Source organism: Plasmodium knowlesi (assembly GCF_000006355.2).
Source record: "Plasmodium knowlesi strain H genome assembly, chromosome: 14".
NCBI lineage: Eukaryota > Apicomplexa > Aconoidasida > Haemosporida > Plasmodiidae > Plasmodium > Plasmodium knowlesi.
In genome coordinates, this window is record NC_011915.2 from 1,870,289 (window position 1) to 1,895,079 (window position 24,791).

Below are 24,791 nucleotides of genomic sequence, written 5' to 3' on the forward strand. Positions count from 1 at the left end.
GGGGCGGGGGGACATCTATAATGTCCCCCGCACGAAAGGGTCACATGTGCCTTCTACATATGCGTAGTGCTTAACGACTTGCATATTTTTTACACCCAATTTGGTTGTAATACAAACACAGGGGGGAATGGCAAAGGACGAATTGCTCATTCTCCCTCCTCATTTGCAGTTTTCCAACAGAAGCAAAAGCAGAACCCAATAGGGAGGACGAACCGATCTGAGTAGAACCCACACCACGCGTGATGCTACCAACGTGTGTGGCCTCTCTGCTTTTCTGACTATACTATGCAAAAGGGGACGAAGAGCCTGTTTGTAGGATTTGCATTTTTCATCTCTGATCGCTGCAAATTTGCGTAAATGTGAAAGGAAAAAAAAAAAAAAATGAACGCCTTCCAATCAAATGGAATGAAGTCAAATGAATTTTTTTTTTTTTTTTTTTTTTTTTTTTTTTTCCCGATTTGGCTGCCTGGTTAAATGACACATAGTTTGGAAAAAGGGGGGAAAAAGAAAACGAAGAAGAGAACAGTTCGAGGTCGTCGCAGAATATTGCGCTGCACCTTTGTCAACACCGGGGGGAGCACAACCCAAAAAGGGGTTCGAAAATGGGAGGTGTTTCTTCCATACACTACTCTCCGTGGCTCAACGGGGTGTTTCCAGCTAAATGTGGTCCTACGAGGAGCCACACAAACGGGGGAATTACAACCCCATACGGGAGGGGGGGGGTATTTCCCGCAGTGTATATAACATCCCAAGAAGTGAAATTTCCAGGTCTCCCCGTTTGTATGCACGGAGCAATCGCCTATCGGTTACGCAATTTTTTCTGTCACGCAAATTTATGTACGCGGATTTGCAATTCTTCCGCGATAGGTGATTTAATAGAAATGAATAAATCAAAGGGGAAGGAGAAGGAAGTTGAATCTGTGGGAGTTGCATATCATTTGCACAAAATGTGCACTACGCACGGAGTGGGGATAAATGAACTCACCACGTAGCAAAGTAGGCAATTAAATGGTGGCTCATATGTCTAACAGACCCATTTGGAATTAACATACACAGGTCTACAAGGCAAACGCAACGTAAAAAAAAAAAAAAAAAAAAAAAAAAAAAAGAAAAAAAAAATGAGAAGCACATATATGGCCAAGCTTTGCAAACAAATTGAATTCATCATCCCTCATCCAAAGGGGAAGTCACGAAATGGTGGAACAATTCATATGGCCACCAAATCGTGATTGCAAAAAGGACACTGGTTAAAAAGGAAGTGCTTCGCGAAGAAGCTATTCTGGGTGGTCATAAACAAATGGCAAAAGGAGCAGAAATATGTACAGTCCAATTTCACGCGCAAATTGAATTGTAAAATACTGATGGGCCCCTCAAAAACTGGCTTACTTAAATCAGGCGAAACGTAAACACTTGGGATGATGAGGCTACTTTTTCCAATGCAACATAGAGTAACCATGCATTTGTTAAAAATGTGCTTCTGCTCGCAGATGTAATAAGGATTATACAAATTTGAAACAGATACTTTTCCACAAAGAACACAGTTTATTTTAAAATAAATTCGCTCAATCACATAGTGGTCATCCTTTAAGCGACTCGTCATCTTTTTTATAAAGTCGTGTATCAACACTTGGTGTCTTTCAAATGCGTCCTGCTCTATTTCGATGCCTTCCATTCTCTCAGTGTCTGTTTTGCCTCCATTAGGAATGTTTTTTTTTTCGAAAATATGATTGAAAAATTGGTGTAAATTTTCTTCTCCGTCTCCACTGAGGGGGTTCTGATGACCACCATGCGAAAACAAACTGTTGTGGAGAACATAGACATTTAGCAGTATGAGGAGATAGAAGTAGTCCATGTTATTTTTCCTTAGGTCATAAGCTACATTCACAAACAGGTTTGTATTATTTATTCGCAACGTGTTAAGCATGATATAGAGGACTTGACACAGATACAAATTCGTGTACACGTGGGGGATGGAAGAGATCCCCCGTGATGTGTCTTCACCCTTCGCCTCGACTCCAAATATGGATTGCAAATATTTTCTTGTCTTGCTTATGTAGTACAGGCACTTGCGCATGGTGACTAGATTCACTTGCGGGGTGACCTGCGGAGTTGCCTGTGGAGTTGTCTGTGGAGTTGTCTGTGGAACTGCCTCTGGAATTGCCTGCTGTTTGGTGCGGGAGTTCATGTGGAGTTCTTCCTTTTGGCCCACTAGGTGGTCCACCTTTCCATTCGCATCATTATCAGTATGTTCAGTTTTGCCTTCCCCTTGGCGAGACTCTGGCCTGTAAACGTACCGAAATCGCTTCTTATTTCTGCGCGTCTCTTTGTTAATAAGGAAATAGGTAATGTGTGAGCTGAAAGAGTCGCTGCTGATACCGTTTTTCTTCAAGCAAAAATTGTACATGTGAATAAAGAAGGAAAACAAAATACAAAAGTGAGTCCTTATGTCTAGAAGTGGATCCATCCCAAGCGACAAGTTTTTCCTCCCCACTGCATTGTTGCTATAAACACCATCAGTGTAAATATTTTTCTGGCAAAGTACGTTAAATATTAGGTGAAAAAATGAGTTTCCTTCGCTAACGTAGTTTGCTTGAAAATGGCATAACGTTTGGAGGAAATGATAAAAATTCATTTTAACCTTCCTATTTTTATCCCCGGATGGGACATTAGAGATGCACCCGACAAGGTTATCATAAGATAGGTACTCCTTTATTAAATTTAGGAAATTAAAATGGCTGTGTGCATCGTACGAGTTCATTGCGTTGCTTTCGTCTTTCCTTTTTTCCTTTTCGCTCACAGCGGGGTCAGGGTTGTTCCTAGCGTTCTCGTCAAGGTGGCCCCTAACATTACCACTGGTATTATTTTGGTTGATTAAAAATAAATCGTAAAATCCAAATAAGATATATTTGTATTCCCAGAAGTGCGTCTTGTGATCCCTCTGTGTGAACAAATTTCCGTTCATAGATTCCCCTTCTATGAAGTTGGTTTCTTCGTCTGGTGAGAAATCCGCGTCTGCTTCGACTTTTCCATTGTTTCTCCTGGAATTCCTCTTCCTTCCCATTTGAAGGATACCCACTTGGTCCTGGGAGGTTACGTTCCCTTTTCTGTGCAATTTCTCCTGGGAAATTTTCACCCGCTCGATGAGTGAGCGTATTTTCCGCAGCAACTTACAGAAGGACTTCACATATGTGATAACTAGGCACTGGTCATTTACAGACAGACAAACGTTTTCAAATTGCTTTTCCTGGAAGTAGATAAATAAAATGGTTTTAAAATAGCTAGTTTGCGTATTGTACAAGGTTACACTGTTATCGTTTTTTTTTTTTTTTTTTTTTTTTTTCAGCACTTGTTCATTAAATGGGAAGAGGATCGGAATGAAGAATTGCTTCTTGGAAAGGAGTTCACCTGTGGGCATTTCATTTTTCGTGAGAAAGAACTCCAGAAATTGTTCCTTCGCGGTGCATACAAAATTGTACTTGTTTACATCTCCGTTTTCGAAGTAACAAAGGAGCTCGAATATTGGGCAACTTATATTTGTTTGTTTCATATGGTGCTGGTGAGCTATACATCGGTTGGTGTGCCCCATTGCAGTTTTGGGCTTTGATCTGTTTTCCGCCTCATCGGTCTTCTCAAAATGGTGCTTATTAACCAGAACACCCCGGATGACATCATTCGGGTTGGTGCTATTTGTACAGGAATAATTTACCAATTCAATGTCTTCTCCTTTTTTCTTCCTCCTCAAGCTGATGATGAAGATGTCACATTTACTTGTTATTATCAAGAAGAAGTATTTATACTTGTCCATTTCAGCGCTTCCATCGGTAGGATCAAGTCCATCTGAACTGATCCATGATGAAATTAGATTCCTTCGTTCTTCACCGACATTACCCATTTGGAGAGGTGGAACTGTTTCTTCCTCTAAAGTATGAGATACTTCAGATTTGTTGTTCGATGTCAACTCTTCTGCACATGAGTTCTTCCTCCTCCGATTGACCTTCTTCCTTCCGCGCCTTTGGGTTCCCCCCCCGCACAGAGCGCGCAGAAACACCGAACTGCACTTAACAACTTTGATGCTATGGTAGGTGTCCTTCCTTTTTAACTCAAAATGATAATACTTGGATATATCCACCTGGAACGACTCTTCACAAATATTATCTCTCATCATAAGAGTACAAATAAAAATATAAACGACCCCTCCGTTAGATAAACAGTATACACTGAAGGAGTAGTCGCCTCTGGAAGAAGAATTACATGTCTTTAGCTTAGTCAAATGAATGTCTACTATGTAGTCATTTGGAGGGAACTCAACAAAACTGATAAGATTTAAAATTTTACATTTTAAGTGGTCATACAAATCATGCACAAAAAATGTATTTCTTTTGAATACATTTTTGTCTGTCTCGTTCAGGTTAAAGTGTTTGTTGTGGATTTCCATTTCTTCCAAATTCGGGATTGCTTCTTCCACGTTCACACAGTTCTTTTTATCTTCCGAGGGGGGGCTATAATTGTATAGCATCAGAAGGAACAGATGATTCTTTACGTACTTTAGGCAAAGACTAAAAGTGAATATTTTTTTTTTTCTTTTTCCTTCTTCGAAAATGTACTTCACAGGGGCATTTTTAAAGAAGTAATAATAGCAGTAGTGAACGGAACAAAATTTGATGTTCTGGTAGGCATCCTTCCTCACATGAATGGATTGCTCCTTTAGATATATCCCTCCTTCCGTGCCAGCCCGCTGAACGAAACTTTCTCCATCGGATCCTTTGTCCTTCACTTGGTGTATAGTTACGTCTATATTGTTGTTGTGGCAATTTTTAAAAAATTTTTTAAAATTAAAAATTTCGAAAATTAAATTAAACTTGCTACTCTTTACGTAGCCAAAGAGAAGATCATTCTGTCGGTTGGTCTGCACAAAGATATAGTCGTTTGGGTTGACTTCCGGGATGTTGTCTACATAGGTCTGTACTTTTTGGGCGACCTCCCTGTTCACCGTTAGGAGTAGCTTTTTCACGAGCTGCACTTTTTTGAACCTACCAGAGGAATAAAAAAAAAAAAATAAAATAAAAAAATAAAATGAAAATGAAAATAAAAGCAAAGTCAACCAAAGCAACACAAAACAGAACGAAGCTATAAGCACAGTCTAATTCGGGGTACCACCGTGTGGGGGTTAACTTCCACCCAGAGTGAGTCCCTTTTTATTCCTGACGCATGCACTCTTACACTTCTATGTGCTCCACCTTTTGGATACATTCCAAAATGAACTCCTGCGGGCTAGCATATTGCATAATTTCATTTGCATCCACTGAGGAATCCTCCGCTGTGATGTACTCTGGCGATGTCCTCGTGATATAATTCAAATAATCCGATATGTTAATACTCATGTGAGAATTTACATTAACATACACATGGGGGTAGAAAAGAGAACTTATATCAAAGAGGTGAAAGTAGTTGCTACTCTGGAGCAAAAATTCCTTCTCGTTTAATTTTAAGTTTGTTTGATTGAAGTCAAAATAAGTGTTTCCTTTTTTCGTTAAATATTTTTTATATCTTAGGAGAGTTGAAAATATAATACATTTATTTTGTTCATTTTTCATCCATTTGTTTTCTCCTGCCTTGGGGGTATTACCTCTCTTCATTATGCCATCGCTCCCACTTACTTCCTTCTCTTCGCGGCAACTCCCATTAAGGTTGTCACTTCTTTCTCGTTTGATTAAATTTTCATAGGACTCAATGTCAAAGGGAGGACTCGTTTTTTTTCCTCCCAGTGTTCCTTCTTCCATTGTCTCTTCGTACAGAGGGTGGGGCTTATTATATTGTATTTAATAAAAATTGGGGGAGAGCTTACACACTGCATCGTTTCGAATGTGATTCCTTAACATCATGCCGTGAGACAAGAAAAAAAAAAAAAAAAATCCCGGTGGAACAAGTCTAGCATGGAAAAATAGCTAAACTATCGAATACATAAACCCTTAACTTTGGACGATACCCTTTCTGGGGCGCGACCATGCACCCACTTTGACTCTGCACGAGATGACATAATCCTTCGTGGGGAGACCGCTCGGTCGCCCCTCCCTCTCTCTACCTACAGAGCGACAACAAGAGAGCAGATAAAAGGAATATAACCCGGTGCCTCCTGTTGTTAACACGTTCGCTAGGTGTATAGAGAAGTTAGCCAAGACAAATACCAAATAGGGGTGGTAGGATGATCTTCACGGGGAAGGTATACATACTTACGTTAGATGGTATATAATTCTCACAGCTCATTTTTTGGAAAAAAAATTGTTAGGATCAGAAAAAAATAAAAATAAAAAAAAATAAAGTCCCTACCATATTTTTGCTTCAACTTATATGTAGGTTTTATACCCCCGCTAGTTGTTTTAAAAGTGGCCCCAAAATTTAGGCACATTTTTTTTTTTTTTTTCCTTTTTTCCATTAAGTTGAAGAGATAATTTTAATCCCCAGGTGTGGGAGAACGTTTGCCCTTTTAAAATTGCATACAAGGTTTTCTTTGCGAGGATCCCTGTTGCTTGAAATCAATCCAGGGTGCAAACGAGCCGCTCAATTACCTTTGGGTAATCCTTGCAAAAAAAAAAAAAAAAAAAAAAAAAAAAAAAAAAAAAAATGGCAAGAAGTAACATGAAGTGGTAAGAACTGGCACGATATATCATACACAATGAGAAGAAATCCGAAACTGTTTTTCTAAGAAAATTTCTTAAAGAAACTCCACAGCTATACTTTCCCATGTGCACGCATGTGCTTATCCCTAAAAAATACAGAAGGTCCTTCCATATCCCACTAGTTAATGATCTACTGAAGATTTAAATTGAGAAGCTCCTTTTCTAGGTTTCAATAAAATTACCCCCTCCCCCCAATATGCATTTTACCAATTTGGTTGCCTTGCCAAAAAATAAAAAATAAAAAATAAAAAAAGAGAGAGAATCTCCAAGCCAAGAAGACTAGAAGGGTACAACACAAGCTGGTCCTCGCAAGCCAGAATTTTAGAGAAGCTCTAAAATGTGAGATCACGGTAGGGAAGGAGTAGTACCGTGTCATAAGGAAGAAGTAGTTAACGCGTCATAAGGACATAGCAGTAGCGCGCCACAATTCATGCTCTTTCCAAACCATTCACCTTGCATACACTGAAAAGCACAAAGTAAGTTATTCTTTTCCGTTTCTTTCCATCAGTTTACGACACAGCAGTGTGTTTACGCGGATGAGGTTGCTTGGCTATAGACGGAGATGATGCGTGGACACGTACATATAAGTATATGTATGTAACTTCACATGTGTATATTCCCCCCTCCCTTGCCTAGTCATAACGACACAAAACTGCCCATACAATGGTAAGCAAGAAAACGCTGGAAGCACGAAAGGCCTTCTATGACGATGACGTGGAGAAGTCCAAGGAGGCCCATGATTCATACCACAGCCTGGACAAACATGGAGAGCAACACAGTCTGGATAAGGACAATTTGAAAACCATAATTTTCGGAAGTTTGGATGGAATCATCACAATTTTTGCCATCGTCTCGGGGTGTGTAGGAGCAAAAATAACACCTGCACAGGTCATAATTATTGGAGTAGGCAATTTATTTGCAAACGCAATTTCGATGGGATTTAGCGAATATACAAGCACGACTGCACAGAGAGATTTTATGTTAGCTGAAAAAAAAAGAGAAGAATGGGAAATTGAAAATTGCCCATCTGAAGAAAAACAAGAAATGATTGATATATATATGAACAAGTACAAATTTGACAGTGAGGATGCGAGAAATCTTGTGGAAATAACATTTCGAAATAAAAATTTTTTTTTGGAGCATATGATGTCAGAGGAGTTGGGACTGATTATCACTCATGAGGACAAGAACGAGTCTCTGAAAAAAGGAATTATTATGTTTTTAAGTTTTTGTGTCTTTGGAATGATTCCTTTGTTCTCCTATGTGGCCTACACTTTTTTCTTCCAGTACACAGATTATAATACCTCCTTCGTCGTTGTTTTTGTGTCCACTTTGATTACGCTCTTCATCCTGGGCATATTTAAGGTAGGCAAGGAGTGATCAGCGTGGCTACACATACGTGGAAGTTCACGTGTAGATGTGTGCTGCACCGAGGTGTGTGTGTGGAAAAAACAACTGCCTCCCAAGTGTACCTTCATTTCCACCTCTTTTACCCTTTTATTCATCCTCCGTACTGATCCTTTTCCACCCACGTGCAGTCCCAGTTCACGAACCAGAAACCCATCGAATGCGCCCTATACATGGTCCTCAATGGATCCATTGCCGGAATGGTCCCATTCCTCCTAGGAATTTTGCTTAAAAACAACATTTCCGACTGATTAGGATGTTAGACAAATTGAAGGTTTTTTTTTTTTTTTCACCAGATTTATACAACTCACCTCGTTGTGCTTTCCATGTGTCGGGGAAAACAAAAGGACCCCTTCGATCGGTCTTTTTTTCCTACTTCCGCACTGCATCATCACCCGTTTTTTCATTCCTTAATTTTTTTCTCATGTTTTTTTTTTTTTTTTTTTTTGTCCACCCCATTCGTCTCAGCGTTCATTTTGCCAAGTGACCTTCCCGGGGCCACCTTTGCGCCACCAATCCTTATACACCTTTTTCCCTGTGCCCAATATTTTTACACTCAAATTTTTCTGTAAATAAATTTCTTTGATGCACCCTATGTATATAACAGCGTCCATCCCTAAAATGGCGAACTTGAAGAAGGTACGCAAATACAGACGAACCGCAATTTTCCAATGGAGGAAATTTTCATTTTCATTTTTTTTTCATTTTTTTTTCATTTTTTTTTTTGGGAGGCTCGATTGGTCTGCTTTATGAACATTCCGCTTTTTACATTTCTGTGTCCGCGATGGTGGGCGGTGTGGAAACCGCAGCAGGGTGGCACATATCCATTGTAATAGTGGGCATGCAGTTTTTCATAAGCGCGTAACATTTGCGCCAAGTAAACTGGAGCAGGCATGTAACATCTTCCTGTGCGCAATCGCTACTTGCATAGGCATATACTTGCCCAGCCTGGCTCGAGGCAAATTTTTTGAAAACGGAGGGAAAATCATAACATTACTCTGGTGATTAATCCGTTGTGGACTGCAAAAGGAAGAAGAAGAAAAAAAAAAAAAAAAAAAAAAAAAACTTTGCAACGTGTTTTCTCTTTTTTAAAATATGCGTTTGGGAGAAATAAATTAGCAACGCGATTGTGCCGTTTAGTCATTTTTACTTCCCACGGAACGGATCACACGCAAAGGTTTATACGCAGGCGCTTTGTATCTGTTTTGTATCCGTTTTAAGCAAGTTCAGCGGGCAGGAAGAAGAAAGGGTCAGTCCAGGACGGTTGCGCTAGTCTCAAAAGTAGAGGAGGTGCTAACCAAAGGAGGATCAGGCAGTTCACTTCCCCTTCGATTCTATCAAACCGTTCCATACCAACGGATAGGGACTCTAACAACAGCAACGCAGTTACCTTTGAGAAGCCATAAAGAAAAAAAAAAAAAAAAAAAAAAAAAAAAAGGAACCCGGTAGTCACGCATAAAAGGACTGCCCTGAGTGTAACTAAATCCAGATGCATACAAGAAGAGGAAGAAGCAATTAATATGTATGAAAAGGAGCTAGGTGAATCCTTTGCGTGTAGAATTCCCCATGTACCAGGCAAAGTAAGTTATACTGATTATCCCTTGACGCGGAATAATCCACGGGGCCATTTCGATCAGTGCTAATATTTTTTGGAGTACCATCTGTATAAGCTCTCCTAGAAAAGCCTGTAGGGGTAACATTGCCCTACTTTAATTATAAGGCTTCTTCCAATTCAGTGTGAGATTGCCTGTCTCGTAGCGCGTTCTACAGATAGAACCCTGCAACAAATTCATGCCATTTTAAGGATCCTCAGAAAATCAGATTAACAATTTACTCCGCGAGAAAAAAAAAAAAAAAAAAAAAACTCCAAAAAATAAAATAAAAAAGAAAACAAATAAAATACTTTGATACATACGAATGGGCCTATGTTATCACCCGGACAGGAAAATTGAGAAACACACGTGAAGACCCACAAGAATGAGCAAAGACTTGGTGAGCGGGTCCATCCTGCACTGCCTGGAAACGGCGAGTTTAGGAATGCCGCTGGAAGTATGGAAAACGAGGATGTGTGTGTACAGGAATGAAAATACTATTAGATCATTCTGCACAATTTACAATAAAGGGGTTGGACAATTCTATGCGGGCTTCTACGCGAAACTAATAGAGAGCTCCTCCAAAGGCGCCGTCTTGTTAATATCTAAAGAACACATGATAAAATTTTGCAACAATCTTAATATAAACCAAACGACAAGTGGTTTTATCGGTGGAGCTGTCGGAGGCATTTCCCAATCCTTAGTGATGACTCCGTGTACCTTTTTTATAACTGCCAGTATTGATAAAAAAATTAATTATAGGGAAAAACTTGCGGATATTATAAAGAACGGAGGATTTACAACCCTCTATAAGGGGAACTGTGCCATGTGTTTGCGCCAAGGGACGAACTGGGCAAGTCGGCAGGGATTAACTGAGTGGGTGCGCAATTTATTTATCGAGCGGAAGAGGAAGGCGGAGAGATTACGGCAAACAGAGGGGCAAGTAGGGTTGAAAAATGAAGTTATGCATAAGGGCAATAATTTTCATCAATCCACCCCAACGAAGGATACCCATTCGATAGGGAAACAGGGAGATACTCCACAAGATTTATCCCCCACGGAAGAGCTCCTTTGTGGTGTCCTTGGAGGAGCTCTATCTGTCTGGAACAACCCCTTCGATGTGATTCGAGTGTACATGCAGAATAACGCCAATAAAAATATCAACTTAACCTTCCTTCAGTCATTTGTTAATCTTTACCGGGAAGGAGGCATACTCTACCTGTACAAAGGCGTCATCCCTCGATGCTTCTTGTGCATCTGGCAAACCTTATTTATGGTTACAGGGATTAAAATACTGAACAAGTACTACTAGTTGTTAAATTTTCTTCATTATAGTTCTTAAGCTTTACCTTACCTGTTCAGCGGCTATGTAACAAATACCACACATGAATTTATATTTACCTCATCCCACTCTTTGGAGTAGGCTCATTTGTGGGTGCCTACCCTTTAAGCGTAATCAATTGATTCTATAGATAATCAGTTGTTTCTGAACCCGTTAGCCAATTATACATGAAGGAAGACGCACAAGACACCGGTCAACTTAGAAGATTTTCTTGTAGAATTCCGATGGAGACATAACCCCATGGTTGATGCAGAACTGTACATCTCGTATGAGATTCGTTAACTATTTGGGAGAGACGCATCTGGTGAAAGTTTCGATGCATCGATGTTTTTAACTTATAGGAAAAGGCGTGCATTGTATGTATGCATGGAGATGATGCGTCAGTGGTGGTGGTGGGATGTGCGTGCTCAGCATCCTATTAGATGTACACGCTGAGTATAGGCTGAGTACACGCTGAGTATAGGCTGAGTACACGCTGAGTACACGCTGGGGAGAGACTACTCCGTGAGGGAAGAGATGCCTTACCCTGGAGAAATAGCCTCCTGACCCGGTGAGGAGTTATTGAAGAAGTTTTTCATTTCGTAAAATCTTTTTTTCTTAATCTCGTAGGATATCTTCTTTAGCAAATTAAAGTTTTTGCAGTCTCTCTCCGCGTAGATATCTTTAATGGGAGGTCCCGTTTTTTTCTTGTGCATGAAAATCTCATAATTATTCTGTTCCTTGATGGCTTGTACATTAACAGGTTCAGGCATGGCACATCCCGATATTTTCGATATACGCACGCATTCCCCATGCATCATGTATCTCCTTTTAACGACTGTTGCCTTTTTAGTTATTGGGTCTAGAATGGCAACGTTCGTGATGTGTATAGGCATTTCTTGTGTAATAATTGAACCGATATTTTTATTTGTAACATTCCATGCAGATTTCTTCATATTACACCCATCAACTATTACCGTATTTCTTTTTGTGTTTATGTTTAAGACGAGACCTTCCCTGTCTTTATAGGGACCATATATTACCTTAACCAGATCTCCCACTTTTATATTTAGGTATTTCGATAGGTCTAGGTGCTTAGGTTGATTTCTTTCTCGCAGTGGGAAGGGGATACTTAGCTCTTTGCTTAGTTCCAAGAAATCTAGATTTCCATATTTTCTTTTTCGCTTATCGAGCTGCTTGGCCTGCATAAAGTACTTCACATACCTGGACATGTTTAGGTGGGGGGGATCGGCGAGAGGGCCAAGTAGGTAGCCACGTGGACATATATTAGGGGGGTGATCACTTGGACCTATAACTGGGTTGGACACTTGGACTTATAACTGGGTGGTCACTTGCACTTATAATTCGATGGTCACTTGGATAGTTACCTCCGTAGTTATCTATGTGACCAATTGGCTAACTGACCACCCCCACCAGAATGATCCTGTAATTTCCCCGCACCTATACCCGATTGTACGACGACTGCGTTGGGGATGCCTTCTGCAGGGGATGCACATCTCCCTGTTACGTCAGAACGTGTAACGTAAAAATTGGGATACGCATTTGTGATGAAGCTCTCGCACTGCAGTTTTACGAACCGGGTTGTGGAGTGATGGAAAGCCCTTTATCCGTTGTGTGAGTTTGTTTATCCATGGCGTTACTTCCATTCGCTTCTTTGTCCAGGAGAAAAAAAAAATAAAATGGTTTTCCACTAACCCCGTGTGAGGAGATCTCTCCTTTCGTCGTGCTTTAACTTAAAGCGCATAGGTAAGTTCCTTCCTTCTCATTTCTCTCGTTATTAAAATGTGTTCAGTTCAGTTACGTTAGCATGCACTTCGCCTGATTATTTCTTCCCTTTCTGCACTTTGGTGTGGTACACCTTTCGTGTACCTTTTTTTTTTTTTTTTTTTTTCCTATACTTTTGTGAAGAGGAGTAGCTAGCCGTTGCTGCACGCCGCGATAATTTTCTCCAAAGGGGGGAAATATTTATTCGCGTCGATACATTTGGGTGAGGGCATAGGGGCAAAGAAATAAAAAAAAAAAAAAAAAAAGGGGGGGGGCATGTACTGCATAGGAGCGACACTTGTGAGGAGTCACTCCCCCAGAGAGATGTAATTGAGTGTACGATGCGGAACGACTTTCTATATCCGCTACCTCCATAAATGTTCCCACGCTATAACACACGCGGCTACACCAGAAAATTAACCAATGAACTATGTGCATGTAGAATGGTCAGATAAGGCCATAGATGCCTACATATTTGCCTACCTCAGACTTGGGAAGAAGAGAGATTTCTCCACCGATTCGTCCTGCGCATTTTTTTTTTTTTTTTTTTTTTTTTTTTTCCTAATGACATTGCCTTGCATCGAGTAGAAGTGTTACTATATCCACCTAGATGTAGGAATAGAACATAGAAGATGCACTTCCTATGCTGATTCTACTTGTGCATAGGCGAGTTGGATTTATCTGTTCTTCGGTGCATCAGCCGCAGCGTGTGATAAGGAGTAACACAGATGTTATCCAACCCATCGTGTTATCATGTTTAAACGAGGGGACCTCAATGAGGAAAAGCACAGTGGCCTAGATAGCGTTCACACGTACGGCCAGGGAAGTTGGATGTATAGGGAAGCACCCCTTAAGGATGGTCAGTCGGTAGGTGTAAGTGGGAATGAAGATCAACGAGAGGGGTGGAAATGCGTACTGAATACTAGCCCTATGAAGACGAATTTAGGGTTAGGGTTGTTCAGGGTAAAGAATGGTATTGAAAATAATGGCAGAGGATGCAATAACTGCAGAGATGGGGATGAACATTTTTCCTACACAAGTCAGCCTACGCCTAGCCTTATAAACAAGGATAGTGAATTGCGTTATAATGGAATTAGCATTTCGAGGGAAATGGAAAAAATGACAGATTATCAGACCAATGGAGAGGAATTAAGCCATCTTAGTGAAGAAGCCAGTTTGGGGAAAGGCCACCAAAACAACGCAGGAAGCTCCATGGAGGCATCTCCCCCCTGTGCTATCCGTATGGAGGAGAAAAGGGGCGCAGTCAATGGTTTGCGGAGGAAAGTGATTAAAAGGGTGGAGAAGAAGGATCAGGGGGGAAACAGCTGTGATGACAGTAGGAATGACAGGAATTTGGACGACATCAGCAGTGGTCACACAAATGATAGCCACAACAATAATGGCAATACCAATGGGTGTGACCCCCCCCCTGTGCGGAGGAAGGAACCCTGCGGTATAGACACTCCGCGAGAAAGTAACGAAAAGGCTGGAACAAAAAAGGACGAACAAATTGCAGACATAAGCAGAAGCATTAAGAAAATTTTACGATCTTCTAAAGTGCCTCCAAAAGATATACTAAAAAAGACGGGTAGAAGATTTTCGGATACCTTCCTGTACTTAACAAAAGGGTACCATATGAGCGTAGAAAAAGTTATTAAAAAATCCTTGTACAAAAGGAATTACAAAAATAACTCTGTCATAAAAATAAGTGGCATTCATATTTACTCTTTGTGCAAGCATCATTTGTTGCCATTCGAAGGAGAGTGCACCATCGAGTATATCCCGAATAAATATATTATGGGTCTGTCCAAATTTTCCAGGGTTATAGATATTTTTGCGAGAAGGTTACAACTACAGGAGGATTTAACCAATGACATTTGTAATGCTCTGGGGAAATATTTGAAGCCGAAATATCTACATGTAAATCTTGTGGCCAGACATTTATGCATTAATATGCGCGGAGTGAAGGAACACGATGCGACTACTATCACGAATGCATACTATGAGGTAAAAAATGATACTTGTGTAAATCACGCCGGGAATGGATTTACGTGTCCCTCCTTCCATAATGGGAATAATCCATCTCGAGAAGATATAGCGCCCGTGTGAAGTTGATCTGGGCGTTGTGTGATCGTGCATATGTCACACAAGTGTGTATTAGGGAACGGTAGAGAAAGGCCCCTTGCAACTGCTACTACACACGATCATAACCATCTTTGGTACATGAATCCTTTTCTTCACATAATAACAGAAAAGATAATCACGCTTTATTAAAAATAATCTTCTTTTGATAGGAAAAAAAAAAAGAGTTAACCACGCCGTTCGCACAGGTGCGTAACTCGTGTACAATTTTAAAATAATGTGAGTTAAAAGAAAAAAAAAAAAAAATTAAAAAAATTATTCATTAAAATTTCTGGGTAGGGAAGGTATGCACGTGTGGGAAGTTGGCGCATAGATAGGTAACGGTGGGGAAAAAACACAACAGCATGCGCATGCCCTACAGGTGCTACATGCATATGCATACACAACGTACTTGCATATAAGTACGTATAAAATAGCGAATTACTTAAAAAAAAAAAAAAAAAAAAAAAAAAATGAGCCTACATACACATGCACCCTTCCATATGTGCAGATATATACAAACAAAACTTTTCACTGTGTTCTTTGAAAGCTCTTCTTTAAATTAATTAAAAAGGGGGCATGAGATTGAAAAACAAAAGACGGCGTTAAAATACGAGGTGTTAATATTAAGACCACTGTGGAGAGATCCTCGAATTAGGCAAGTGACCATCTATTCGACGTTAATGCTTTTCTGTGCGATGATCTGATAAAATAGTACCTTTTTGGATGTGTACTAATCCTTTTGCATGTTAAGGAAAAATAGCCGTTTATTCACTCCTCATTGGTGTGGCCTGGAAAACCGTACCTAAAATTCTTTCAGACAGGGCCGTTCGCTAGTGCGCAATGGTATCCGTTACAAGGTTGCGCTGTTCCAATACTTCCTGGCTTCGATCATCTCCTCAGTAACCCTATAAATATCATCCGGTGTAGATAACGCACACATATCTAATCGTCTAGAGAAATGTGCGTCAGATTGATACAGTTTGTATTCCCGCACGCCATCGTGAAGGCCTTCTTTGGCTTCTTCTGCAGCTCTTGGAAACTTGCTTCGTCTAAAAGAGGGGGGAGAGGAATTTCAATGCGTGTGCGGTGCTAGTAGAGGGATCAAGGGATGGTATAAATTCATACCAGCACGTACGTGTACATACGTATATATACGCTCAGGTGCACATGTATATGCACACACTGATGTGCGCATGGAACGAATTTAACCTGCATAGAGAAAAATGAGCACTCGGTTAACATAGGTGATGGTCTCTACATTGTCATTCCCCTTCTTCACCGATATGATGGGACAGTTGTCGTTTTTGTTTTTGTCTCCGTACCAAAAGACACACGCATAGTCATCTCCCAAAATGGGATCATCATTTTTGGCGATGCCGTTTGCGATTTTGCCTGAGGGGGTACAGGATACAGAACAGAGATATAATTACAATTTTGTCAGAGCGCGGTTGTTAAATGGGCGCACAGGGGAGAGCGCTTTCACAGGTGTTCTCATTAAGGGGGATGTTCGTGTGGGTGTGTGATTCCCTCCACTTTATTTCTTCCGTACATAAAATATTTTGAAGTTGCTGCGAATCCTTCCAGTATTCCTTGGCCCTGGGGTGCACGTAATTCTCCCATGCTCGACATAGGAGCAATATTTCATTGGTGGATCTTTTCTCCACTTGATCTCCTACTTTGGACAAAACCTGAGATACGTTGTTACTGGTGCTATCCTGATCAGAGGGAGGGGATAAACGGAAGAAGATGAGTTTCAACGCAGGTGTATGTGTACAAATTCCTTCACGCACAGCAATGTACTTGGGTCATTCTGCTTTCCTCCTTTGAATCCATGAATATCCACCACTATGACAACCCGTTTGCAGCCATTTCGCTGTCGATCCACGCATCCATGAGCTGTTATTCCTTATTATTATTTTTTTTTTTTTTCGCGATTACGTCGTACGTCACATGGGAACCTTTTTTTTCCTCCTTTTTCGGTGGCTTTTCGCCATAGATAAAATCTAAGATGTAATCGAAGGGAGACACTGAGCAATATTGGCAGTTAAAAATATCCATTTTATTTTTTTACTACGTGGCTTGCTTGGAAAGGTTAAAATTAAAGGGGTGGTAAATTTCAAGCAGAAAAAAAAGGAACAAGCGGAATAACCATGTTCAGAATAAACGTACGCAAGGATGAATGCATGTTATATAAAAATGAAGGGAACTACACGTGTATGCACAAATGTAGGTACGCGCAAGGGTTCGTATGTCTATGGGCGCGAAGCTGAACTAATTTTTTTGTAAAAAAAAAAAAAAAAAATTTCTGGAGGGGGGGACTTGGAAAAATTTAATAAATTCGAAATGTTGAAATGCTAAATTTTGGAATGATGCGAAATATTTGAATATTCAATTTTGAAAATGCTTAAGTTCCATTAAATGCTGGTAGCATTTGAAATTTTCCAAATTTTCAGAACTTCCAACTCCTCGCGATTTAAAGGTTTAGGCGACTTTAAATCTGGAATGAACGCATTCTGGGAAAAAAAAAAAAAAAAAGAAAAGAAATAAACTGAGCGTTTTTTGTATTTTTACCGAAATATTCTTTCAATTTTTAGTGCCGTTTTGACAAGTACACAATCGTATTTTTTTTATCCTTTTAACTTTTAGACTTTTTAGGGATATTCCAATATGTTTTTTTTTTTTTTTTTTTTTTTTTTTTTCTCTCCGAAATGGCAAATAAACATTTAGAAAATATTCAATTTTTATCTTTTAAAGGAAAAATAAAGGATTAAAGAAAAAAAAAAAAAAAAAAAAAAAAAAAAGAAGGAACATAGTGTATACACAAGTTACACGTCAGTGCGTGTGCCGAGTAGTTTCATCACAACACACGAGCAATACCACTTGCGCGTGAACTCGGGCACATAATGATACGTACACACGTACACGACAGGAATATTTGCCAACATATGGAGGTTCCTCCAGCACACACACATACACATGGACCTTTCGAATGGTTGAAGGAAGCAGAACAGAACAAGTGGCCAGACTGGACATGCTTCATCATTTGAAAAAAAGAAGGGATGGGGAAACGGTAAATGTTCGTGAAATTTTTCATGGTTGCCGTTTGCTAAAACCAAGTTAAGCCAATCTCCTCCATCAAAAAGAAACACGCGAATGTACTCGCGGGGGCACGCGCGCAATGCAAAGACCGAAGTTGCGTTTGCAAATATGTTGCTTACTTCAACATGGAATTTCCTCGCCCATCGCAGCAGTGCAACTGCGCAGGGGTACTCACCATTTTTCTTGGCAATAAAAAAGAAAGGGAGGGTTAAGAACGAAATGGGTTTATCATTCCCTCGTCCTCTTCAATATAACGGCTGTTATTATACCCCTATCATTATGTCTAGGATGCTAACCAATTTTGCCTTTAAAGGAAGTCAAAGTGTTGTAATGTTTTCTCAATTCGGAGGGACAATATATTAGTGCACTTTGGAACTACCACATGTAGCAATTAACACATCCTTTGCAGAAATACATTGCAGAGAGAACTCTCGTTCGGGCCGCTCTGCACCACACTTCCTTTTAAGAAGAAGATAAAATCGCTAAAATGGCTGTAATGTTAAAAAAAAAAAAAAAAAAAAAAAAAAAAAATCAGCAAATTTTACCTGCGCAGGTCAGGCGAAAACTGGGTAACACTCGAATGGGAATTCCTTAAAAATGATAAATCGGAACTTCCCTCTCTTCCATTATGAATAAAGAAGGATGAATGTGTAAAAGTGGAAAATTCTTGTGCGGAGAAATGTATACCGTTCCCCTAAGTACTTTCTCCGGGGGTACATATTCAAATGAGTGATAATTTTCAAAATGCAGTGGCACGTGAAGTGTGCGCCCAATGTTGTATTTTATTATTATTTTATTTATTTATTTTTTTTTGTTTCGAAGATTCCCTTATGTAACAATGCATTGTCTGTCTAGAGTACAGCGATTCCCATAGGATGTGGTCATGTTGTCCAATGTTACATTTAACATGAGGACTCATCAAATGGGTGTTCAGGGGGAAAGGGAAGAGGGCAGGTGTTTACGTGTATGTTTTTCTCTGAGGCCATTTTGGACTCATGGGGTGGGTAGCAGAGGGGGGAGTTCTTTTTTTGACCCCTTGCGGTGAGCTTATACTGCGGCACGTTGCGTCAAGTTGCTTCACTTTGTATTTCCATTGTACATTGGGGCAAATTCAACTCTGTAAAATGACGAACCCTCTGTGGAAAGCACACATAGTGGTGCCCTTTGTAGTCCTCTTTTTAAAATAAGTAATTTGCAAGTAATTGTCGAATAATTCGTAAGAGGTCTCCCGTGCGTGCGTTAAAACATTCCCATTCGAATTTACACAGCTGCTGAGGATTGCCCCCTAGTTGGTCAGCCCAATGTTGTTCTGTCTGCCCCCTGATCGACCGACACCCTGGAAATTCGTCACCATGCCACTTGATACCTCAAGGGCATCCTCTTTTAATTTTGGAAAAATAAAAAAAGTAGGAAAAAAAATGCTTCTTACATAGAGGAGTTGCATGAAATGTTTATGCGCTATGAAACGAAATAAATAAATGGACATACATATTTTTGATACTGGCCAATTTGGATTTAAAAATTTGTGCGAAGTGTTCTTTTTTTCTTTTCACCTCTTTTCGATCTGGCAAAGTTGTTAAGAATTAGCAAATTGCACGCGGTCCACTCAGTACATCCATGGGTGTATGAGCGTTTGGCTTTTTTTCCACCTCTCATATGTTTGTACATGCGTCCACAAGTACATTCTCCAATATGCAATAAAAAAATCCACTTATGTAACTATACACAGACATATGTATTTACGTTAAAAAAAATGTTCTAATGTGCTTCACCCCATGACACATGGCGGACAGGAAAAAAAAAAAAAAAAAAAAAAAAAAAAAAAAAAAAAAAAAAAAAACGCGCAACAGTGTACACTGTCAATTCATTTAAGCAAAAGATGAATACATTTTTGCCTTGTCCTTTTGTGATCCTCGCAATTTTCGCGTTAGCTAAGAAATAACCATTTGAACAGATGATGAGACGAGCAAGGGCGCATGCTTACCATAAAGGGGGAAATATTTTTGAGGAACACCGCGAATGGATGCGTAAAATATACGCGCCCACACCAGCACAAAAGCAGGAAAGCGCGAGTTGTTGCCCCCTCGTTTGAGCAAAAATTTCACGAAATTTCCAGGCAATTTTTGCGCCTGCATTTAGCCCCTTCTTTTTTGTCCCTTCATTTGACCTTTTCTTTTTTTCTTTTTCCCCGTTGTTGCCGCTGATTGAGACCACCTCAACGAGCAGGCGAACAGTTCCGATACCTTCGTAACTGTTTGCAGGGAAGTTGGACAGACTTGCCCGCATCAAGCCGTCCACACTTCAGCGTGCCTTTTCGCGCCGAGGTTTTGCATCTCGCGGAGAAATTTCCACCGTGCGTTGCCGCACACACGCACGAAAGCAGCTCTGAGCGAGTGTAGCAGCGGCAGAGGCTCCCAAGATCTGCAGCAGGGAAAGAGCCTCTGTGTTGATTTATCGGGCAAAGTACCCTGACCTCCCGTATAGGGCAAAGTATTTCCCACCCATATAGACAATCAGAATGCAGGTCGTATGCGACTTCGCCCACCTGAAGATGCTGCACGGGACAGTGCCCATCGGGAAGATCATCTACGCTAATCTGAAAGAATTGGCGAAAAACCAAGAGTACCGATTCGACGAAGAAATAGAAAATTTCTCCAAATTGAGAGAAAAAATAATGACGATGCAAAGCAAAGGGATTAACGAAAATTTGCTAAAATTGTACAAGGAGTATTTATTTTACTTCGAGACGTTTCGGAAGAAAAATTTGTTGAGGGAGAGGAAAAAGTTACTATGGACAAACGACGCATTTGATGAGTATAAAAAAGTGGAGTATGAATTTGAGAGGGAGCACATTTTGATAATATATAACATTGGTCTTGTAGCAGCGACTATGTTAAAAATTAAAAAAAATTCCGATGACATAAAAATGTTGAATAGAATGTCTAAGGATGTGGTGGAAATATTTAATTATTTATATGTAAACATGAATGAGGATAGAATCCCAGAACTACCAGATATAAACTGCCTAAGTTGTTACATATTTTTGTGTATATCTATGGCGTATCATGAGAATATGTTTTACAACACAGCTCTGGCAAAGAAATACAAGAGGAATTTGTTGGCGAAGCTTTCTTTCAATATACATTGTCATTTTAAAAATGCATTGCACTGCTTGGAGGGGAAGGAATTGCATTTATTTTTTAGGAATCCCTCGAAATTTTCATCATCTGCGGAGGTAAGAACAAGTTTGCAGAATATTAGAAGTAGTAGCAGTCCATTTTACAATTTCGTGAAAGTAAACAAGATGATTTTTATTTGTATTAGTAATTTCCACACAGCTTTGAAGTACGCCACTGTACATGCGGAAAACGCGGAGGATAATATAAAAATTGAAAAATACGATTTAGAAAAAATCGGGGAAATTATATGTCGACTCAAGTACAGCCAGGAGAACGTTGAAAGATGTGTGGAACTTTGCAGGAAGTATGACTTTAACATCAACCTGACCTCCTTGAAGGAGAAAGTCCAAAGAGCCTTAGAGTATTTTGAGTACGAAAACAAGAATATATATTTTGAAGTTATTCCTAGTTATGAGAGTTTGAATGAAATAAAGGGCACATCGGAAGTTCTGAAACTGAAGGAGATAGACGTGTCTTCCATTTACATCAAGACGGACAACATTTCTTGCAGATTGAAATTGCTCTTTAATGAAAAGGCAGAGCTAGTTTACAATATCTATAATAACGAAGCTGTTGCTGTGTATGGTACGTTTTACAAGCAATTTTTGAGTCTACGAGATCAGTACAGGATGATAAATTTGAGTTACCGGAAAAATGTGCTCCTCACCCTACACAACGTTATCATCAGCACGTATAATAAAATTACCAACGTGCATAGGCCTACTAATTTTGAAAATAATTTAACTTTTTTACAAAACATGGAGCAAAATTTGAAGGAAATTTTAACTCAAGTGGAAAACAGCCTAACTGCAGAACATACAAACCATGTAGAATTCCAGAGGAAATTTTTAAACGTAGGAATTAATCAGGAATCTATTAATTCATATAATTCCTTTTTGTACCATTTAAATATTTTTAAAAAATCATTAGAAGAAATTCAATCTAGTGTAGAATCCTTTCGCAAGTTTCTTCAAGATAATCAGATGCACTTTCACATATGTCAAATGGATCCTTCTACCTTCGCCAAATACATCGTTGACGAATTGAATACATGCACTACTGTAAAAATTGATTCTTTAGACCATGAGTATATGCATTATAAGAATTTGCTCTCTGAGGACAGGGATAATGAAACGCATTCTGTCAGCAGCATGGGTGATTTTTCTGAAGTGTCCAGTACAAGTGCACCATCCTTGAATTACTTCGATTTCCATGCATTTCTGAAGAATCAGAATTTGACCTATGGGGCACAGAATAGCAAGGGCGTTAATGAGAAGAATCTCTTTCATTATGATTCTGTGAATAACTACATCAACGTTCATTCGGAGGAGAAGATGTTCTTTGTCATCCTTGCCATTTACTTTTCACTGAGCATACAGCTGACCGCTTTCGGCGCCGACTTGGAGGAGCTGAGGAGCAACATGCACGATGTCTTTCTGAACTCGATCTCGGTAGGTGCACCTGTGTCAGCAGTGTCATTATCCCTTAGAGGGATTTGACATATACTTAACTAGTATAACACTTCTCTATTCGTCCATTTCCCCCACAGGAGGTACGGGACGAGGACAAGCTCAATGATCTCCTGCAGAAGCAGAAAGTGGCGCTCAACGGGAAGAAAGCCAAACTGGAGGAAAGCGTTGCATCCTTTGAGAAAAATCTCAACCAATTCTATGATTACTATCACGAGTATAACAAATTGGACTACTTTAAGACCATCGAGGTAGGTCTGGCGGCGCCAACCTCCCATCTGCGCGGAGGGGTGGCTACCAATTTTCTTTCCTATGGAACGTTTATTTTACATGATCTTTCAATCATTTTTGCACCGTTCCCCTGGCCACGCAGGATCTGAACACCTTCACTATCAACCTCATGAGCACCGTCGAAAGGCTGAACGAAATGAACAAGAGACATTCGTACACGCTGAAGAATTCCCTTGTTTTTAAGGACGACGTAAGGGGGCGAGAGAATTCATATGTTGTACTATTTGGTGGATAATTTTAGGGATCAGCGCAATGGCGTGCATGAATGGACACCTCACACACACAGCATAATTTTTTTTTTTTTTTGGGCTCCCTGCAGATAAACAGATATATATACATGCGCGAGAGCGAACGATCCACTATTAGGTAATTGGCATCGTCCATTTCTCCATTTGAAGCTGTACTTCGGTGGAATTACGCATATGGGGGTGCAACAATTTTATGCATTCCCACGCGGGCCGCTACCTGGACAGTTGTACCTGTCCCTTGTCGCATATATGTATATAGACATATGTATATATATGTTTTTTTTCCCCCCCCTTCAGAGTTCAGCAAATTCCAAATGGTTACCCACGGAACATGCACAGCGGTCACCAGCACTTTTAGTGGCACGTCAAAGCGCTTATATGTTCGGGGTTACTGTTCTGTTTTTCTTTTTTTGTTTATATTTAGACCCTTCCCCTAGGGGAGAATAAGCAAATGCAGTTACATAAATTTGTTAAAAGGGGGTAACATTGTGCGGTTAAGTTTGCCTCAGGATAATGTTGTAGGCAAGTAGTACTGCCTTCTTTTATCCCACCTGAAGGGCAACAGTAGTTGCATGTGAAATCCACGCACGCATTGATAATTTGCTCCATTATTCATTTGTTTGTTTCTGTTTTAACACCTGCACGTTGGTGGAACACTAGCATTTCTGCTCTATATGGGCACATACGAATGGGGAGAAACAGAGAACTTTTTATTTTATTTTTTTTTTTCTATTAATAATTATCTTAAAACGAATGATAATCCCGGGAATTAGCGGTGTATAATGGAAAGGTTTCATATTTTATGTGGGAGGCCATTCCTATATGTGTATATAAAAGGGGAACGTTAATATTCTGGAGAAAGGGGAAGGGGGGTGGCATGGCGTCTAAAAAAAGGAAGAGGAGGTACATTCTTTTACAGAATACTACCCTCCCCTGAAACAAAAGTGTCCCCATCGGAAATGTAGAATTAGGTCATCTGTAATTTTTTTTCATTTTTCTTTCATTCTTTTAGTCATCCTTCCTTCCTTCAAAGCTCTTCTTTATTTTTCTTTCCTTCCTTTTCTTTTCTTTTCCTTTTGTTTTCCTTCACTTCCTTATAAAGAAGAGTAATAACCATTCTTCCTCTTTTTTTTCTCTCTTAAACCTTATTCTTTTTTCTCTCTTAAACCTTATTCTTTTTTCTCTCTTAAACCTTATTCTTTTTTCTTCCTTAAACCTCCTTGCTTCTTTTATTTTTCTCTCTTTAAACCTTCTTTCATCCTTTTTTCTCTTCCTTCTCTTCTCCTTTTCTTTTCTTCTCTTTACTTCTCTTCCTTTTCCTTTTCACTTTCCTTTTTTTTTTTTTGTTCTTTGCTTAAATACCTCTTTTCTTTTTATTTCTCCTATTAAAACATTTTTCTTTTTCTTTTTATTCTCCCCACCTCCCAACCCCATTTGAATGTTGGTCTGTACGTAGATAAAAGTTATATACAGAAAAGGGAGAAAGGTTCCATATATAAAAATTTCCTGTTCTTCTTCACCGTCACCCAACTTTTTTCTTTAAAAAAAATAAAAATAAAAATAAAAATAGAAGAAAAAACTGTAGAAGAAGTTATAAAA

At 39.6% G+C, this 24,791-nt stretch overlaps 7 protein-coding genes across 7 annotated transcripts; 4 read left to right on the top strand and 3 right to left on the bottom strand.

The window, feature by feature from the left end:
• Positions 1–1,207: 1,207 nt before the first annotated feature.
• PKNH_1442800 (conserved Plasmodium protein, unknown function) lies at positions 1,208–5,780 on the bottom strand (the record flags this gene model as incomplete). Its single annotated transcript, XM_002262269.2, has 2 exons — positions 1,208–5,030; positions 5,221–5,780. 2 exons carry the CDS (start codon positions 5,778–5,780, stop codon positions 1,208–1,210), a joined length of 4,383 nt encoding a protein of 1,460 aa, XP_002262305.1.
• A 1,560-nt stretch (positions 5,781–7,340) lies between these two features.
• PKNH_1442900 (vacuolar iron transporter, putative) lies at positions 7,341–8,335 on the top strand (the record flags this gene model as incomplete). Its single annotated transcript, XM_002262270.1, has 2 exons — positions 7,341–8,042; positions 8,216–8,335. 2 exons carry the CDS (start codon positions 7,341–7,343, stop codon positions 8,333–8,335), a joined length of 822 nt encoding a protein of 273 aa, XP_002262306.1.
• Positions 8,336–10,061: 1,726 nt separating this feature from the next.
• On the top strand, positions 10,062–10,988 carry PKNH_1443000 (citrate/oxoglutarate carrier protein, putative; the record flags this gene model as incomplete). The annotated part of the gene is made up of 1 exon (XM_002262271.1): positions 10,062–10,988. One exon carries the CDS (start codon positions 10,062–10,064, stop codon positions 10,986–10,988), a length of 927 nt encoding a protein of 308 aa, XP_002262307.1.
• A 551-nt stretch (positions 10,989–11,539) lies between these two features.
• PKNH_1443100 (50S ribosomal protein L24, putative) lies at positions 11,540–12,229 on the bottom strand (the record flags this gene model as incomplete). The annotated part of the gene is made up of 1 exon (XM_002262272.1): positions 11,540–12,229. The coding sequence occupies one exon, from the start codon at positions 12,227–12,229 to the stop codon at positions 11,540–11,542; it is 690 nt and encodes a 229-aa protein (XP_002262308.1).
• Positions 12,230–13,535: 1,306 nt separating this feature from the next.
• On the top strand, positions 13,536–14,891 carry PKNH_1443200 (GTP cyclohydrolase 1, putative; the record flags this gene model as incomplete). Its single annotated transcript, XM_002262273.1, has 1 exon — positions 13,536–14,891. The coding sequence occupies one exon, from the start codon at positions 13,536–13,538 to the stop codon at positions 14,889–14,891; it is 1,356 nt and encodes a 451-aa protein (XP_002262309.1).
• A 957-nt stretch (positions 14,892–15,848) lies between these two features.
• PKNH_1443300 (uncharacterized protein) lies at positions 15,849–16,964 on the bottom strand (the record flags this gene model as incomplete). Its single annotated transcript, XM_002262274.1, has 4 exons — positions 15,849–15,955; positions 16,116–16,298; positions 16,456–16,621; positions 16,845–16,964. The coding sequence occupies 4 exons, from the start codon at positions 16,962–16,964 to the stop codon at positions 15,849–15,851; spliced, it is 576 nt and encodes a 191-aa protein (XP_002262310.1).
• A 3,559-nt stretch (positions 16,965–20,523) lies between these two features.
• Positions 20,524–23,550, top strand: PKNH_1443400 (BRO1 domain-containing protein, putative; the record flags this gene model as incomplete). Its single annotated transcript, XM_002262275.1, has 5 exons — positions 20,524–22,635; positions 22,734–22,904; positions 23,027–23,134; positions 23,264–23,310; positions 23,490–23,550. 5 exons carry the CDS (start codon positions 20,524–20,526, stop codon positions 23,548–23,550), a joined length of 2,499 nt encoding a protein of 832 aa, XP_002262311.1.
• Between the last annotated feature and the right edge of the window lie 1,241 nt (positions 23,551–24,791).